This window comes from Anomaloglossus baeobatrachus, chromosome 4 (assembly GCF_048569485.1).
Source record: "Anomaloglossus baeobatrachus isolate aAnoBae1 chromosome 4, aAnoBae1.hap1, whole genome shotgun sequence".
NCBI lineage: Eukaryota > Metazoa > Chordata > Amphibia > Anura > Aromobatidae > Anomaloglossus > Anomaloglossus baeobatrachus.
Window position 1 is genome coordinate 379,701,843 of NC_134356.1, and position 19,121 is coordinate 379,720,963.

General features: G+C 44.9%; 1 protein-coding gene across 1 annotated transcript in view; it reads right to left on the minus strand.

Moving 5' to 3' along the window:
* Window positions 1–19,121, minus strand: part of LOC142302424 (cadherin-related family member 3-like) — a 338,150-nt gene that overhangs the window by 158,091 nt on the left and 160,938 nt on the right. Inside the window, 3 exon segments of the mRNA XM_075343486.1 lie at window positions 8,622–8,802; window positions 10,599–10,744; window positions 12,946–13,055. Coding sequence (XP_075199601.1) covers window positions 8,622–8,802; window positions 10,599–10,744; window positions 12,946–13,055 — 437 coding nt within the window.

Sequence of the window (19,121 nt, forward strand, 5' to 3'; positions counted from 1 at the left end):
GTGTACACCAGCCCCAGATATGATGAAGGCTGGTATACGGTCACCACTAGGAATGGCTATATACCCTGCCTGCCTGCCTGTATACTGCTACAATAGTCCTGACAAGGACTCTTCTGGTCACTAGCCTGTATTCCGACCTGGCTATACCCTGCCTGTATACAGCAACAATAGTCCTGAGAAGGACTCTGCTACTGTACTCCGACCTGGCTATACCCTGCCTGCCTGTATACAACTATAATAGTCCTGAGAAGGACTTCTGGTCACACTGTTTGCAGCCCTGCTACGGAAATAGCTATAAAGGGCCGCAAACCTTTCCTTGAAGCAGCAAAACTCTCCCTGCACTCACTGGCTGGATGGCTGTGTGCAGAGCACAGCGCGCCCGCCGGTATAAAGGCTCGGTCACGCTGTGCAGGCCGGCCAATCACTGCAATTCCACAACTAACAGGGCTGTGGCATTGCAGTGGTCTGCCAGCCAATCCCTGCATGAGGGCTGGCTCTCAAAAGAGCGCCAATATGCAGGGATGAAGACCACGAGTACAGCACGAGTATTGCGAGATTACTCGGTCCCCGCCGAGTAGCCCGCGTACAGTGATACTCGTGCGAGTACCGAGTAGTAACAAGCATACTCGCTCATCACTAATTAGCAGGCATGTTTGACTGGTGTCTGTAACATCATAGTAGACTCTCAGGGTTTGTATTTATTTATAGGGTTTGGTCCAGGGCTCTGTTCTGAGTGAGTCTTGTGTGGGGACTATAAGGCTACTTTCCTACTATCAGGATCATTTGACAATTTGACGTTGCAAAAATTCTGCACCATCTCCGCACCTCTGATTACTTTCTTTGTTTACATTGAATTTTTGTGTTCATTTTTTATTCTGCGTTTTTTTTTGTCTTTGTTTGGTGCATCATCCTTTAAATAAAGCTGTTTATTTTAAAGCTGGTTTAATACTTCCTTGTATTAACATCATTAGGTGAAATGCATTTTTGTTGCATTTCCTCCATGTAAACACTCCAAAAATTCATGGGCGTCTTTTACCTGTAGATTTTCTGATTTTCTACATCTAATACAAGTCTATGGTGAAAATCCGCACAGATAACTGAGCATTTCCACAAGATAAATTGACATGCTGCGGATTAGAAAAATGCACCACATGTCAGTTTATAGTGAGTAAAGAAGCACAGTGGGCATGAGAAACTGCAGAAATAACACTGCATCCACAATGCGAGTAACACTGATCGTCGGAATGTACCCTAATAGTTTATTGAGTCTGAATTTGTTACTTGGGGTGTTTAGTCTTGTATCAGATCTTTTCCGGGTTTATTCTAGTCTCTAAATTAATTTTTAGGTCTAATCTGATTTCTGGATTTATGTAGGAGTCTGGTCTGGAGTTTACATCAATTATAATGTCTTAATATAAGGATTGAATTTAATTGTGTTGCTATAGAAACTAAGAATGGCAGAAGAAGTGAGGGACCAAATATGTCTGGGCAGCAAACTTTTCAGCAATCGGTAGCTGTGGAAGCAAGGGACAGATCCGCTTCATACGTGATCAGCTCTCCTTTTCATTAGCTTCCCTGGCGTGACATCATTGTTTTAACACATGTGCTGTAGCGCCAGGCCAGTTAATCAACGGAAAAGCCAGAAATATTGTCAGATAAAAGTTGGTTCTCACAGGCCTTGTCTCACTACCACAGTTTTCATGTCATGGTCGATGGACCTCATTGTGTGAACTGATTCTCACCAACTCTAATCCTTATTCATTTGGCAATGTCAGTATTTAAAGGCACAATGCTATGACAAGAGGAATGATAGGATAGAAAGGTCGTATTGCTTATAGACACCGTGTGGCAATCCAAAGACTGGAAAAAGAAGAGTGGTAACAATGCAGGGCATATGTTATTCTTCATCCACCTGTGTAATCATTGAGGAAAGCAGCTGATTTGGTAGCTGCATTGTTGCAAATCACTGATATATGCACCATTTGTTCTCTTGCTCATAATTTTTTTTTACTTTAAAGTGAATGTCAGCAGATTTTTGCTACCTCATCTGGGAGCAGCATAATGTAGGCAAAGAGACCTTGAATCCAATAATGTGTCACTTAGATTATTGGATGCAGCCGTTCTGAGACAATCAGAATTGTTAGATTTAGTCATGTAGCAGCATTGAGAAAGCTGTCCCATCAACACCAGGCTAGCAATAGAGATTGTGCATTGACAGTTTGGTGTGATTCAGAGGAGGGGACATGCCAGACTGCCATACGCATTACATTGTGGTCCAGTAATGATAAGGGCCCTGTTACTTAAATAAACATAGCAAATAAACAACAGCTGAAACTATGACAAGACAGGCATCCCTGAATTTTATGTTTTAACCTTTGCACCATGCTGTCTTCAGATTACATAGAAAAAACCTGCTGACAAATTCCCTTTAAGTATAGGTGGAGGATAGCAGATTTCAAGTTTGCTGCTACTCAACAAAATATTAAATCTAAGTGAAGATAAGCTGGACTTTACATTTGAGTAATAGTAAAACCATAGACACTGCAATGCCTTTATGCAAGTCAATCAGATTGAAACAAATTGTCTAACACTACAGGACTGACCTTATCGACACAAGTCTTGTGTCCGTTTACTGTTTAAGGGTGTGCTGACATCTAAAAGATTTGTTACTAAAATTTATGTGACTGAGAATCACTTCAATTCATTTTAAATGAAGTGTTTTAGCATAATACACTTGGACTTCCATAAATCCATTCAGATGAATCAGACAGAAAGAAAAGTGGCAAGTAAGATTTTACTCTTAGCATTCTCAACATAGTGATTTTTAGTGTTGAGCCACCCCCGTAGTGTTCGCGTTCGGTTCGTTCAGCGAACGTTCGACGAACACCTTCGAGCCCCATTGAAAAGAATGGCAGGCAAACACAAACACATGCAAACACATTATACATGTACACATACAGTTAATAAACATTGCCATTATACTTACAGGTCCCCGAGATGCGTCTTGCAGACTCTGTCTACAGACGCTTCTCCTTCTGATCATCACTGCGCCCTGCCAATAACCAGCACTGATAATAGGACCTTCAGTGATGTCATCATAGCATGTGACCAGTCACGTGTGTATTATCTCATTGGCTACAGACTGGTCACATGGCTAGACGTCATGCTAGGTCCGGTCAGTGCATCTCTCCGGTATGCGGTGCTCGTTTAAGCATCTCCATGTACCGGTGAGATGCTTGGGCACATGCTTGGCTCCCCGTCCCTACATGTTAGCGCTCTTTACAGAGTCAGCCCACATGCAAGCACAGGATGCCACAGCCGGTGAATAGCGGCACCGGGAATCAGGTGATCGGAGATCACCGTTGCTATAGCAACCCACCTGTCAGATTACTATTTCAACGGTAGCAGTGGTGACATAACCGCTTACAACCCGCAGCCTCTGCTCACTCACTGAGTGATTAGACTGCACGGGAGCAGCAGCGTCTTCCTCCCATGCAGTGCTGTCTGATGAAGCAGAGCTGCATGGGTTGAAGGAGAAAGAAGACAGAAGACCAGGATCGTGGCGGGGTGAAAGGGAGTAATAAACATGGAGTCTCTAAGTGTGTCTGTGTATTTATTTCTATTAAAGTATTTTTTCTCTGTGTGGTATCTTTTTTTTAACCCTTTAATGGAGATTCTTAATGGCCGGGTCAAACTTGCCTGACATTAAGAATCTCTGGCCTAATACTAGATAGTAAAACCAAGTTAGTATTAAGCCATTATCACCCAGCGAGCCACCCATCACCAGGGCGGCTGGAAGAGTTGGATACAGCTCCAGAAGATGGCACTTTTATGAAAGCGCCATATTCTGGGGCGGCTGCAGACTGCAATTCGCAGAAGAGGGGCCCAGAAAGCTCGGGCAAACCTGTGCTGTGGATTCCAATCCCCAGCTGCCTAGTTGTACCTGGTTGGATACAAAAATGGGGCGAAGCCCATGTCATTTTTTTTTTAATTATTTCATGAAATTCATGAAATAATTAAAAAAAAGGGCTTCCCTATATTTCTAGTTCCCAGCTGGGTACAAACAGGCAGCTGGCGGTTGGGGCAGCCGTACCTGCCTGCTGTACCTGGCTAGCATACAAAAATATGGCAAAGCCCACGTCTTTTTTTTGGTGGGCAAAAACTCTTGCATACAGTCCTGGATGTAGTATGCTGAGCCTTGTAGCTCTTCAGCTGCTGTCTGCTCTCCTGCATACACTAGTGAATGGAGCATGCTGAGCTTTATAGTTCTGCAGCTCCTGTCTGCTCTCCTGCACACACTAGTAAATGGAGCATGCGGAGCCTTGTAGTTCTGCTCCCCTTGTTTCTCCCTCCAGCATACAGTCCTGGATGCGGCATGCTGAGCCTTGTAGTTCTGCAGTTGCTGTCTGCTCTCCTGAATACACTAGTGGATGAAGTATGCTGAGCCTTGCAGTTCTGCTCCCCCTGCCTCTCCCTCCAGCATACAGTCCTGGATGGAGGATGCTGAGCCTTGTAATTCTGCAGCTGCTGTCTGCTCTCCTCCATACAGACAGACAGCAGACAACAGCTGCAGAACTACAAGGCTCAGCATACTCAATCCAGGACTGTATACAGGAGTTTTTTGCCCCCCCCCAAAAAAAATGACATGGGTTCCGCCATGTTTTTGTATGCTAGCCAGGTATAGCAGGCAGCTACGGGCTGCCCCCAACCCCCAGTTGCCTATTTGTACCCTACTGGGAACCAAAAATATAGGGAAGCCCTTTTTTTTTAAATTATTTCATGAATTTCATGAAATAACTAAAAAAAATGACGTGGGCTTCACCCAATTTTTATGTCCAGTCAGGTACAACTAGGCAGCTGGGGATTGGAATACTCAGCGCATGGTGCCCAAGCTTTCTGGGCACCCCTGCTGCGAATTGCAGTCTGCAGCAGCCCCAGAAAATGGCGCTTTCATAGAAGCGCCATCTTCTGGCGCTGTATCCAACTCTTCCAGCTGCCCTGGAACTAAAATATAGGGAAGCCCTTTTTTTTAAATTATTTCATGAATTTCATGAAATAACTAAAAAAAATGACATGGGCTTCACCCAATTTTTATGTCCAGCCAGGTACAACTAGGCAGCTGGGGATTGGAATACGCAGCGCATGGTGCCCAAGCTTTCTGGGCACCCCTGCTGCGAATTGCAGTCTGCAGCAGCCCCAGAAAATGGTGCTTTCATAGAAGCGCCATCTTCTGGCGCTGTATCCAACTCTTCCAGCTGCCCTGGTGATGAGTGGCATGCTGGGTAATAATGGGGTTAGAGCTAGCTGTATATTATCAACTGGCCCTAAGCCCGAAATTCATGGTGTGATGTCAATAATAGACATGGCCACCATGAATTTCTAGTACAGATAAAAAAAACACAACACAGAAAAATATTTTTATTAGAAATAAAACACAACACAATTAGTGACTCCATCTTTATTGAAATAAAAAACCCTCCTCCGCAGTAATCCTTGGTCAAGGGTCCCGCGCCATCCAATCCAAATCCAATATCATCTGATCGGTTTGCTGGAAGGCAAAGCGATCAGATGATGTGTGAGGTTCAAGGGCCTGAATTACATGACACAGCAGCTGATTGTATAAACGGCTTTTATACAATCAGCTGATGCATCAGTGCAAAAAAAAAAACCAAAACTACACACTTCTGTGAAGACTCCTATCCGACAGGAGCAGCTGATACTTTAGCTGGCCGGGCGGTAAAAAGCCGGCCTCACCGTTCGACTTATAGTGTCAGCTGAACCGTCAGCTGACCGCATCAGCTGATCATCGCCAAGTCTGAGAGAGAGAGAGAGAAAAAGAGAGAAAAAGAGAGAGAAAAAGAAAGAGAGAGAGAGAAAGAGAGAGAAAGAGAGAAAGAGGGGAAAAGAGAGGAGAGAGAAAGAGAGAGAAAGAGAGAGAAAAAGCGAAAAAGAGAGAAAGAGAAAGAAAGAGAGAGAAAAAGAGAGAAAAATAGAGAGAAAGCAGCCTCATTCCGTTAACTGCTCCAATTTTAAAGGTGTGTCCCGCGGCTCACAGCTGATGTCCAGCTCCTCCCCTCAGTGCATAATTAAATTAAATTATAAATAAATAATAATTATAATTTAAAATTACAAATAAATTAAATTAAATTCTTTACCGGGATGGCCGGGACTTGCACTCGTGAACTAATTCTCCTTAGGCGGCAGCTCTACTCATTGAGCCACTGCCTGTAATGAAAAGAATAGGAGGATTTGATAATCTTGACCTCTGAATTGCAGTAGAGAATCCAGAAATGGATTATTTAGCTCCAAAGAGGAGAGAAAAAGAGAGAAAAAAAGAGAGGGAGAAAAAGAGAGAGAGAGAAAAGGAAAGAGAAAAAGAGAGAGAAAAAGAGATAGAAAGAGAGAAAAAGAGAGAGAGAAAAAAAGAGAGAAAGAGAGAGAAAAAGAGAGAAAGAGAGAGAAAGAGAGACAAAAAGAGACAAAAAGAGAGAGAAAACGAGAGCAAAAGACAGAGAAAGAGAGAGAGGGGAGAAAAAGAGAGCGAAAAAAAGTGAGAGAAAAAGAGACAGAGAAATAGAGAGAGAAAGAGAGAGAGAAAAAAGAGAGAGAGAGAGAAAGAGAGAGAAAAAGAGAGCGAGAAAAAGAGAAAAAGGGAGAGAGAGAGAGAAAAAGATAGCAATAAAGAAACAGAGAGAAAAAAGAGAGAAAACGAGAGAGAAAGACAGGGAGAGAGAAAAAGAGAGAAAAAGAGAGAGAAAGAGAGAAAAGAGAGAGAAAGAGAGAAAAAGAGAGAGAAAGAGAGAGAAAAAGAGAGAGAAAACGAGAGAGAAAGACAGAGAAAGACAGAGAAAGAGAGAGAGAGGGAGAAAAAGAGCGAAAAAAGAGAGAGAAAAGGAGACAGAGAAATAGAGAAAGAGAGAGAGAAAAAGAGAGAGAAAGAGAGAAAGAAAAAGAGAGAGAAAAAGAGAGAAAAACAGAGAGAAAAGAGAGAAAAAGAGAGAGAAAACGAGAGAGAAAGACAGGGAGAGAGAAAAAGAGAGAGAGAGAGAAAAAGAGTGAGAGAGAGATATAACACGCAGGCACTACCTGAGAGAGAGATAAAGAAAGAGAGAGAGAAAGAGAGAGAGAGATCAACACGCAGGCACTACCTGAGTGAAGTCTACGGGGTGACAGCGCGGCTCACTTCAGTTGCTTCATGGAGCTGACACAGAGCGCTCGTGATCTGCGGCGCTCCATGTCGGCTTCATGTAGCAGAGCTGAAAGCGTCATGTGGATTACGTGTAGCTGACACAGAGCGCTCGTGTTCTACGGCGCTCCCTGTCAGCTTCATGTAGCAGAGCTGAAAGCATTGTGTGGATTACTTTGGACCTGGATTGTTGTTTGGGGATTAATAAAGAGGTAAATGAGGGTGTTTTTTTGTCTTTTATTCCAAATAAAGGATTTTTTGTTGTGTGTGTTTATTTACTTTCACTTACAGGTTAATCATGGAAGGTATCTCGGGGAGATGCCTGTCATGATTAACCTAACCTTATTACCCCGATTTCCACCACACCAGGGCAATTCGGGATGAGCCGGGTAGAGTCCCGGGACTGTCGCATCTAATGGATGCGGCAATTCCAGGCGGCTGCTGGCTGATATTGTTAGGGTGGTGGGCTCCCCATAATGTGGCACTCTCCATCCTGACAATACCAGCCTCCAGCCGTGTGGCTTTATCTTGGCTGGTATCAAAATTGGGGGGAACCGCAGGTTTTTTTATTATTTATTTATTTATTTTACTGCACGATATAGACCCGCCCGCCGGCGGCTGTGATTGGTTGCAGTGAGACAGATGTCACTCATCGTGGAGGCGTGGCTGACTGCAACCAATCATGGGCGCCGGTGGGCGGGGAAAACAGGGAATACCAGATTGAATAATGAGCGGCAGCCATTTTCAAAACAGGAAAAGCTGCCGTAGCTTTGGGACAGCCGTGAAGCGCGGCGCCCGTGATCGGTAAGTAGGAAAGAGAGAGGGATTGTGCTGGGGATGCAGGACGCATGCAGATACGCAAGGTGCGCACATAACCTTACTGTGAAAAGCCACGCTTTCGATGATCGAACCGTTATCGAACGGTAACTCGAACTGCCAAACTTGAAGCAAATCGTTCAAGTTCGTCGAACGACTCGAACACCGCCCAAAATCACTCGAATTTGAAATTGGCGAACGGTTCAATTCCAACATCGCTCATCTCTAGTGATTTTGCATTCAAGTAAAGTTTACATTTAAAGGGAAATTGTCAGGAAAAAAGTATTTGCCTGCAGCCATAGTGGTAACCTGCAGATAAATATCATTTTAATGTGTTCCCTTCTAAATAGGAGAGCAGCTGTTTGGTTCCCATCAATGGGGCAGCAATGTATGTCAGTCATGGAGCATTGGGACTGAAAGCTCGCTGGCTGTTTAGAGAACGTTGACTGATCACAGCCCCGTCACCGCCATAATGACTGGAAGTGAGCAGTTGTAGGGAGATTATAACTTCATTAGACACCTCCACATGTCTAAAATGGTATTTACCTACAGATTACCAGTGTGGCTGCAGATGCATAGCGTTTTCTATCAGATAAATTGAATTGAATCTTGTACTCACATATTGGGGTAGCCTTCACATTGTGGATAGTTATCATTAACATCAATTAGCCTCACTGTTAGTTCTGCTACTGTTATATGAACTCTGTCATTATCAAATGCATGGATGATTAATCGCTGCTCATGAACAATATTTGGATCTTCATAGTCCAATAAATAGGCTATTTTGATTTCTCCAGAATCTGGCACATAAAAACATTGAAATAAAACATTTTAAAAATGAAGATATTTTCCAGACAATTAGACAATATAATATCACTGCTTCAGTTTATAGTAAAACACTACTAAGAGGACATTTTTTTTTTACATTCAACTCATCTTTCCTCCAACATTAGAATATTATGGTAATTATTATCTAAGGGATCAAAGGAAGATTGCACCACTAATTAATTGATGGTGAGATATTTCACTAATATCGTGCACTGCACCTAGGCAGCATTATGTTAGCACTGGGTGCTGGGGTCCAGGGCTCAAATCCCACCAAGAACAACATCTGCAAGGAGTTTGTATGTTCTCCCCGTGTTTGTGTGGGTTTCATACGGGTTCTCCAATTTCCGCCCACACTCCAAAGACACATTTATAGGGAAGTTAGATTGTGAGCCCCTATGGGAACAGTAATGGGGATGTCTGTAGAATTAATGGCGCTATATAATCTAGTAAAATACATCAATACCATATAGCTTCTCCTCCAAAATCAGGCAGATATTGAACTTAAATGGATATTTCATACACCTATGCATCTTCAAACATAAATTGAATACTTGTCAGAAGATAACTTTTATGCTTGTGGTTCATAAACCATAAGCTACCAAAGTAGAAGACACCCATTTTTTCTGTGCTCTGAATTCAGAGAAGCTGCATCAGTCCAAGGAAAGGTTCAATCCACTACATTTTCTCATTCCTATTATGGCCACAATTCATAGCTGAGCTGGAATGACTTGAACTGAAAGACTAAAATCATCATAAGCATTTATGATGCTGGTAGTATGGTTAATGAGACTTTCAGTTCAGCCAAGTATTTTATAGTGTTTTGGAAGTGTAGAATAAGGATACCTTTAAAGGGAACCTGGCATTATCCAAAATACTATTAACCAGCAGATATTGCGTTAATATGCATGATAATAGCATTCTAAAATGCTTTTAAGCTGCCCGGCTGTCGCACTGAAAGCCTGTCTATCGCGAAGAAATTAACTTTATCCCTCCCAGCAGGCTTCAGCTTTCAGCCATAGAAGTGTGCAGGGGAGCAGCTTTAGTCAGCATTTAATATAGAGAGCAATGGATATAGCCATTGTGCAATGTAAGCACTGATTTGCATGATGGAGGAGCAGAGACCATGAATCTAATGATGTATCACTTAGTTTACTAGATGCACCATTTGTGATAGAGTCAGTTTTCTTTTTTTGCAGACCTAGCAGTGCTCAGAATGTTAAGGTTTGTATAACCCTGCCACACCACTGATTGTCAGCTTTCTATGTACATTGTATACTTATAGAAATATGCTAATTAGTGGAGGAGGTATAGTTGGACAAGGAGGCAGAGGGGAGCTTGTTCTCCAGTGATAATCTCCTGTTGATTAACCACTGTTGGCTGCAATCAGAGTCTCTGTGCTTACAGTATAATGCTCTCAGATTACATAGCAAAAACCTGCTGACAGATTCCAATTAAAACAAAATACTACAAGATACCTATCCTGTTGGAAACTGTGCCGATTATGCATATTAATAATAGTTATCCTGTTTTTCAATAGGACAGAACACAGGACTCTGTTCCACATTGTTCCACTTTTAAAAGTAAATATCTTTCCAAATTTGCAAAGAAACACTTTCCATCAAGGTGAAAACAGTATTATGTGTTAGGCCTTACTCTACAGATATGCACAAATAATACTCCCCGTTCTACAGTGAATGTGACTTGTCAGAAATACCAAATATAATGTATGTAAAACAAATATTAATGTTACACAGTTTATATTAATTACCCTCATCTATAAATAGTCCAGGATAGGTAGTGAAAAATTCATAGTGTACACTGTCTCCTATATCCCTGTCAGTTGCTTGTAGTTTAAGTACAACTGTTCCAGGAGGAAGATTTTCAGGGATGTCAATAGTTTTATTTGGTAAATTCCTAAGATAAAAGACAATTAAACCAGTAATTATTACCTCTTATATTTATAAAGCCAGAAGAATTCAAATGTAGCCTTTTTTTAAACTAAAAGAAGAAAGTTATCATAATGACATTAACACAACACAGCGCAACAAAAGCCCTTAAAGTTTTACCGTTCAGCATCACTTTTCTGCACTGTTATATGTTTATCATGTTAAGAAAGGTTATATTTGTATACTGCATTAGACTGCCAACATGAAGGAATTATAATAATAAACATTTATTGTTTAGGATCACCATGATGCTGATGTTATTGCCTCCAGAGAGATTTGTTTTGCTTTGTATTTTTGTTCCTAAATTCTGCAGTGAGGGATTAATACTGTAAGTATATTGGAAAATTGTATACATTTTTATCATACAAGGAACAACCACTGTTTGCAAAAAAAAACAAACCTGAATTTGACATGAAGTGCATCACCATGAGGAAGACAAAATTTTTCTTGTGGCAGGACATTAGGAGCCTGATGCATCACACCGGTCTTGATGACAGGCTATTCATTAAATCACCACTCCAGTGTATTTTTCCCCGCTGAAGTGGTGCCTTAAATATAAGTCCCCTCCCCCACGTCTTATACTTACCTGCTGCTGTTTTCATGTTTTTCCAATACCAGTCAGTCTCCTGTGATTTGTGGACTGCAAGCAGCTTTACTGTTTCATGGAGTGCACCGGAGGTCACAAGTTGTCCTGACTCTCACACAGATGCATTGAGAGCTTGGTAACGTCTTACTTCTGGCCAGTCAGAAGTTACAAGCACAAAATGGCTCTGTGGGACCAGAGTGACGCCAAAAATGGATGAAAATATTGGAGGGACAGTATAAGACAGGGATCAAGGGATTTACATTTTAAGCACCACTCCAGCGCTTAAAAACTCCCCCCAAAAAAAGGCACTGGGGTGAGGTTCTAAGACGAGTATGCCCCTTCATGAATATGGAGCATCTGGAGAGTGGTATGCGCCTCTGTGTGCTATGCCAGAAACCTCACTGCAATAATTTCCTGCAGTGAGATTAATGGTGTAGGGAACACCAAAGTTCATCGTGAATTAGATGACACATCCCTGCCATTGCTCATCTCAACCCAGCTCCTTCCATTTATGCCGACCTGGGAGAAAGTATCATGGAGGTGCCAAAAGTCACAAAATGTAGGTACAACGCCAAGTTCCGCCTACATTTTGTGACTTTTCAAATGTTTTCTGCCAGAATTTTGCTCTGAAAACGTTGATGAATAGGGCCCCAAGTCTCCTAGTTCAACATTCCTATAGCCTACACATACATATTAAATGAATGTAAGTATATCACAACAAAATTGGCAGGATGTATTAAAAATTTACTGTGCTTTATTCACTTTCCTCTAAAGACAGATGGTAAAAGATGTGAAAATTAAATTGTATGAACCTTTGATCTAGCAATACATATGAGACTGCCAAACCTGGAGTTTCCCTGTCTGTGTGCTATAGCCATGCCTTCCACTGTGTTCATTACTGTCTAATAGAGCACTTGAGTTTGGTCTAAGAAACATCCAAAGGGAAAACTCCTCATTAATGCTTTATCCTCTGCAGAAAAATGTGAAGCAAAAAACACAACTCCATTTACAATAGATAAAGAAACTGGATTGTTGGGAGATTAAAGCTTAAATCACAAATCTTGGCAGAGATTAAAGAGCTTTGCCAGTTTAGTATCATATGGTCACAATAGTAAATCATTATGAGTTTGGCCACTTATTAGCACATTTCATGCTTTCTGTTCCCATGGAAATATATTGTATAATATTTTTAATATTTATTATTATTTATTCATATATACAGTCTATATAGCACCATTGATTCCATGGTGCTGTACATGAGAAGGGGTTAAATACAAAACACATATAAATGTCAATGAATAAACTAACAATGACAGACTGGTACTGAGAGGAAAGGGTCCTGCCCTTGCGGGGTTATATACTACAGGATAATACGTAAGGTGTTTTACACTAAGCTTTATCAGTGTAAACACAATTAGAGGAGACACATACAGACTGTGTGGACCTGAGTTTACATGATGTGATTGCATGACAACTAAGGTATCATTACATGCATGTCTGGCCCAAGGTAGTGGGCAATTTAGTTATAATATTCTATTAAAGTTTGATTTTATGGAAACTATTCTAGAAATTATTGTACTTACTTATAAACAGGTTCTTCATCATTTTCATTTTGGAGTGTGATTGTGATTAAGCCTGTGCAGAACATTGGTTCTGGCTTTACATTTCTCACCTTGATGGAGATTACAAATTTCTATAATTGGCAAAAAAATGTTATGATTAAAATGACAAATTCATTTTTAGGCCCATATAGAGACAAAACTGTTATGTGGACATGAGTGGATCTGATGAGATTCTAATTTACCACACTGAATGGATTTTACCAGGAAATTCAATTTGTAGCAAATTTATTCTTCGTGAATTGAATGTTCCCTATTGTGCTCTAAGGTCTGAAGAAACACAGAGCATAATAAACACAAGATATAGAAATTAAGAACATATACCTCACTGCTTACCTCTTTAGCCATCTCCGCTGCTATCTGTCCCCTAAGCAGTCTTCGGCTCCTCTTTTTACCACCGCGTGGTAAAACCCCACACCTATTTGCACTAGGTCGGGACTTCCAATGTCATGACCTTACAATAGTGATGCACAGAGACATTCTGGCCTAGTATGAAGAGGATCCGGGTTTTACCATGCGGTCGTGGTAAGCAGAGAACCTGAGGACCATACAAGTGACAGCCAGCAGTTGCTGTGGCCAGAAAGGTTAGCAGGGTGTGAAAATTATTTTATTTTTTTAAACTTATTGTTGGTCCTCTATAATTCAGCAATATGGGAGTCAACACACAAAGCAAATTAGAAAAAAAATCTGCATTCTGCTTCAACATACTGCCTATCACCCTTAGCTACCGTCTTCAGTGCGGGAATGAGCATTGTAAAATCCTATGGCATTCTCTCTCACTCTGAAAATGTAGCTTTTCAGCAAGGGAATAACACTGCTTAGTTTAGTATAGCTTCCAGTTTAGATTTAAGGCAGCTCGTGCTACAGGTTACCAGCAAAAATCGCTAATATAGTGATTTGGAAAGATTATTATACAGTACTGCAGAGATTTTCAATATAATCATTGTCTTGTGAAGTTGTGCTTTATAAGAATTAACATTCTTTTTCAGATTATGTCACTTTCAGATAATGATGACAAGACCAATAGACTGTTGGAGAAGGTAGTTTAGGTCCTTATTAGTGATGAGCGAGCACTACCATGCTCTGATGCTCGGGACTCGTAATGAGCAGATAGACGCTCAGAGAGACTAGACCCTTGTTCTTAAGTATAATGGAGATGAATAGGGAAATCAAGCATTTTCCGGAAAAATGCCCGAGTTCCCCAATTACCTACACTACACTCGGTACAGGAGTCAAGCCCATCCGAGCGTCGATTACTTGTTACTCACACCGAGAACTCGAGTATGATAGTGCTCATTCATGGCAAGTCCTTAGTTCTCTACCTAATATAGATCAAATTACAAAAATTCCCCTATGCTCTGATTTAGTCAGTAGCTACAGTATAAACTAGCGTTGAAAGTTTTCCCTTTTTTTCTTCTCCAATCACGTAAGCTATTACTTTTCAACTTTTTTCTGATCTGTAAATTACATTTTCACCACTGGTCGCATGCAGTGTGTTTATACCATGATTGGGACTTGAGCTCGTTCCTTACATCACAAATATCAACTGTGTTACACAGCCAGCATCTGCATGTAACAGCAGTAACCGGAGCTAATTGTTTAAACATTGTCACGCTCTCCGGGGTCCCTGCTCTGCTCCCCGGCTCACCTGCCACGCTCTCTGGCTTCCCTGCTTCTCTCCCCGGTCTCCAGCCTCCATTGCCTGCGGTCTCCAGGCGGCCCGGTCCCCACTCCCGGCGCCCATCGGCTACTCAGCCCCAGCCCGGCTCTCCTGCTTCCTGCTCACCGCTCCCTGCCCTGGCTTCTGGCACCCGGGCCTCGCGCATGCGCATTAGGGCGCGCGCGTGGTCATTGACCCTTTCTTAAAGGGCCAGCGTCCACTGACAGGAAATTGAACACACAGGTACAGGGTATAAAGGGGTTTAGTGTCCAAGTGGGCGGGGCCTGTTCTTCGTTTTTCCTAAGCTAGGAGTCAGGTCTCCTTGTGTCTCTGTGCCATACTTACCTATCTCTCTTCTAGAGCCGCTCCTGCCTCGCCATCCGGTCCTGCCGATTCCCGAACGCTGACTATCTGCCATCCCGTCAGTCCGTTCCATCTCTGATCCCTGTGGTGACCCGTCCTCTCGCTCCATCGGTTCCGGACTCTGCCTGACATCATCTCGGCCTCCGAACCTCAGCTCCGTCACCCGGACTACCATCAGTGACTCCATGGTCCCAGGGACTTCTCCATTCCACTCTTGCGCACGGACTGTCCTGCTACCCGTAGTGCTCTGGCTACCGGACCCCTTGCCTTCATCAAGGAGTTCGGCCCAGTGGATCCACCTTCTGGGTCTGCCCGTCCACCTGGCCCTAACAGTAAGAACAGGCCATGGATCCCGGCCAAGCACTAGCGGCCTTGCAGGAGGAACTCACACGCCAGCGTGAGACCCAGACCCGCATGCTGAACTTCATGTCCTCTGTGGACGCCCGCCTGAACACGCTGCAAGCGTCGGTCACATCTTCGGCATCTCGAGCTTCCACTGGACAATCCACAGCCACAGCTCCCGTGGCAGCCTCCTCGGATGCTTCCAGACTTCGTTTGGCCTCACCACCCCGGTACGCCGGAGATCCCAAGACCTGCAGGGGATTCATAAACCAATGCTCCCTCCATTTCAAGCAGCTGCCGCACTTGTTTGCCTCCGACCAAGCCAAGGTCGCGTTCATGATGTCCCATCTAGAGGGTGAGGCGCTGGCCTGGATGAACCCCTTGTGGGAGAAGGAGGATCCGGTGACCACCAACATCCAGGAGTTCCTGCAGGCATTTCGTGGCACCTTTGACGAGCCCGGACGCGCCTCCGCGTCTGCCTCATCTCTCCTCCGGCTACGTCAGGGGACTCTGACGGTGGGTCAATATGCCATCCGTTTTCGCACCTTGGCTTCGGAACTCGGGTGGAACAATGAGGCTCTAACCGCCGCCTTCTGGGAAGGTCTCTCGGGTCGAATTAAAGATGAACTGGCTGGTCGTGACGTGCCATCCACCCTGGATGCCCTGATTGCCCTAGCGACTCGAGTAGATCTTCGTTTTCAGGAACGATCCAAAGAGGTGTCCCGTGAGAGACGTCCGATACGGCATTCCTCTCCTCCGCAGAAGCCCGCCGTACTTCAGTCAACGTCATCTGGTGTCTCCGTCCATGAGCCCATGCAGATCGACCGTTTGCGGCAGTCTGAACAACGCCGAGCAGAACGGCTCGCCAAGGGCCTCTGCTTCTACTGCGGAGAGGGCACACACCTTCTACGCTCCTGTCCAGAGAGGCCGGGAAACTCCAAAGCCTAGGGTTGGTAGGAGAGGCCACCCTAGGTGCTGGGACTCTCTCAGACCCGGTTACGTGGACAGTTCAAGTGACAACGGGAGAGACGCGGTTCACGGCCGAGGCATACCTCGATTCCGGGGAAGCAGGCAATTTCATCCAGCAGGCCACGGTGGACAAGTACCAGGTGCCTGTTACTCCACTCGACAAACCCCTAGTGATTGCCTATGTGGATGGGAGACCCCTCTCTGACACCATCTCGTGGATCACCAAGCCGGTGGAACTACGTATCGGTGCCCTGCACACCGAGAACATCGCTCTCTACGTCCTCCCACACATGTCTCATCAAATCCTGCTGGGACTCCCCTGGTTACGGACACACGAACCCTCAGTCAGCTAGGGTACTGGTGAAATCACCCGATGGGGCTCCTCTTGCCACGAGAACTGTCTGAAGACTATTCAACCCATCCGACGACCTCCGGTTCCAGAGTCCCTACCGGGACTGCCCTCGGCCTATTGGTCCTTCGCGGACGTCTTTGATAAAAAGGAGTCAGAGGTACTGCCGCCACATCGTCCTTACGATTGTGCCATCGACCTGCTCCCGGGAACTACACCACCTCGAGGACGGATATATCCGCTGTCTCCTGCCGAAACAAGGGCCATGTCTACCTACATCACAGAGAACCTGGCAAGGGGATTCATTCGGAGATCCTCCTCTCCTGCTGGAGCAGGCTTCTTCTTCGTTAAGAAGAAAGAGGGCGACCTACGCCCATGCATTGACTACCGGGGATTGAACCAAATCACCGTGAAAAATAAATACCCCCTGCCGCTCATCCCCGAATTGTTTGATCGGCTTAGAGGAGCTCGTGTGTTTACCAAGTTGGATCTTCGGGGTGCCTACAACCTGGTCCGCATCCGCTCTGGGGATGAATGGAAGACCGCGTTCAATACCCGTGATGGGCACTATGAATACTGTGTGATGCCCTTCGGCCTGTGTAACGCACCAGCAGTCTTTCAGGAATTGGTGAACGACGTGTTCCGGGACCTTCTCTACATCTGTGTGGTGGTGTATCTTGATGACATCCTGGTCTTTTCTCCGGACCTCCAGACCCACAGAGAGAACGTGCAGCTGGTACTACAACGACTGAGGGAAAATCGTCTGTACGCCAAGTACGAGAAGTGTGTCTTCGAGCAGTCTTCTCTTCCCTTCCTGGGTTACGTAATCTCCGATACCGGACTGCAGATGGATCCGAAGAAGGTCTCTTCCATTCTCAACTGGCCCCCTCCTTCTGGACTGAAGGCAATCCAACGCTTTCTGGGATTCGCAAACTATTACCGCCAGTTCATCCCTCACTTCTCGGCTCTGACTGCTCCTCTCTCCGCCTTGACCAAGAAGGGGGCTAATCCAAAGGACTGGTCACCTGCGGCCGACGCCGCGTTTGGCTCTCTGAAGCGGGCATTTGCCTCCTCCCCTGTGCTCCACCGTCCGGAGTTAAACCGACAGTTCACCTTGGAGGTGGATGCCTCCTCCTCGGGAGCTGGAGCAGTGCTCATGCAGAAGTCCTCCTCCGGGAAGATGGTGACTTGCGGTTTCTTCTCCAAGAGCTTCTCAGCGCCTGAACACAACTACACCATCAGTGACCGAGAGCTATTGGCAGTCAAACTGGATCTGGAGGAATGGCGCTACCTTCTAGAGGGAGCAGTGTACCCCGTGATCATTTACACGGACCACAAGAACCTGGAATACCTGCGGTCCGCTCAGCGACTGAACCCACGGCAAGCCAGGTGGTCCTTGTTCTTTGCCAGGTTCGATTTCCAGCTCCATTTCCGACCTGCGGACAAGAATGTACGCGCAGATGCTTTGTCCAGGTCATTCCTGCCCATGGAACAGGAGGAGGAGACATCCCAGCCCATCATCTGCCCTAGTAAAATCATTCCGGTGGCCCCTGTCACCCTGGCCCAGATACCGCCCGGGAAGACCTATGTCTCTGAGACTGACAGGCAAAAAGTGTTACACTGGGGCCATGCCTCGAAAACAGCCGGCCATGCTGGTCAGAAGAGAACATGGAGTACGATTGTACGTCATTACTGGTGGCCATCCCTTCGCACGGACGTTGCTTCTTTTGTCTCAGCCTGCTCCTCTTGTGCCAGGAACAAGACGCCTAAACATCTGCCATATGGCCGTCTTCTGCCTCTGCCTATACCCTCAGTTCCGTGGCAACACATTGCGATGGACTTTATTACGGACTTGCCCCTGTCCTCCGGACACACAGTCATATGGGTCGTGGTGGATCGGTTCTCCAAAATGGCTCATTTCGTCCCTATGGCTGGACTGCCCTCTGCCCAGGAACTCGCTGACGCCTATATACAACACATCTTCCGCTTGCATGGCTTTCCATCACACATTGTGTCCGACAGAGGAACTCAGTTCAGCTCCCGCTTCTGGAGGGCCCTCTGCAAACATCTGGGAGTGACTCTGGACTTTTCTTCAGCCTACCATCCTCAGTCGAATGGCCAAGTGGAACGAGTCAATCAGATCTTGACCTCCTTCTTACGTCACTACGTCAACGCCCATCATGACGACTGGTCCACGCTTCTTCCTTGGGCTGAATTCTCCCATAACCACCACGTCAGTGAGTCCTCCTCCAGTTCTCCCTTCCATGTCGTTTACGGACTTCAGCCTTCCGTCCCATTACCTGTATCCTCTTCCTCGGATGCCCCTGCTGCTGATGCTGTAGCCCGTGACTTTGCAACAATTTGGGACTCTGTCAAGGCGTCCCTTGGACGTGCTTCCCTGCGGATGAAGAGACACGCAGACAAGAGGCGTCTGGACCCTCCGTGTTTCTCTCCAGG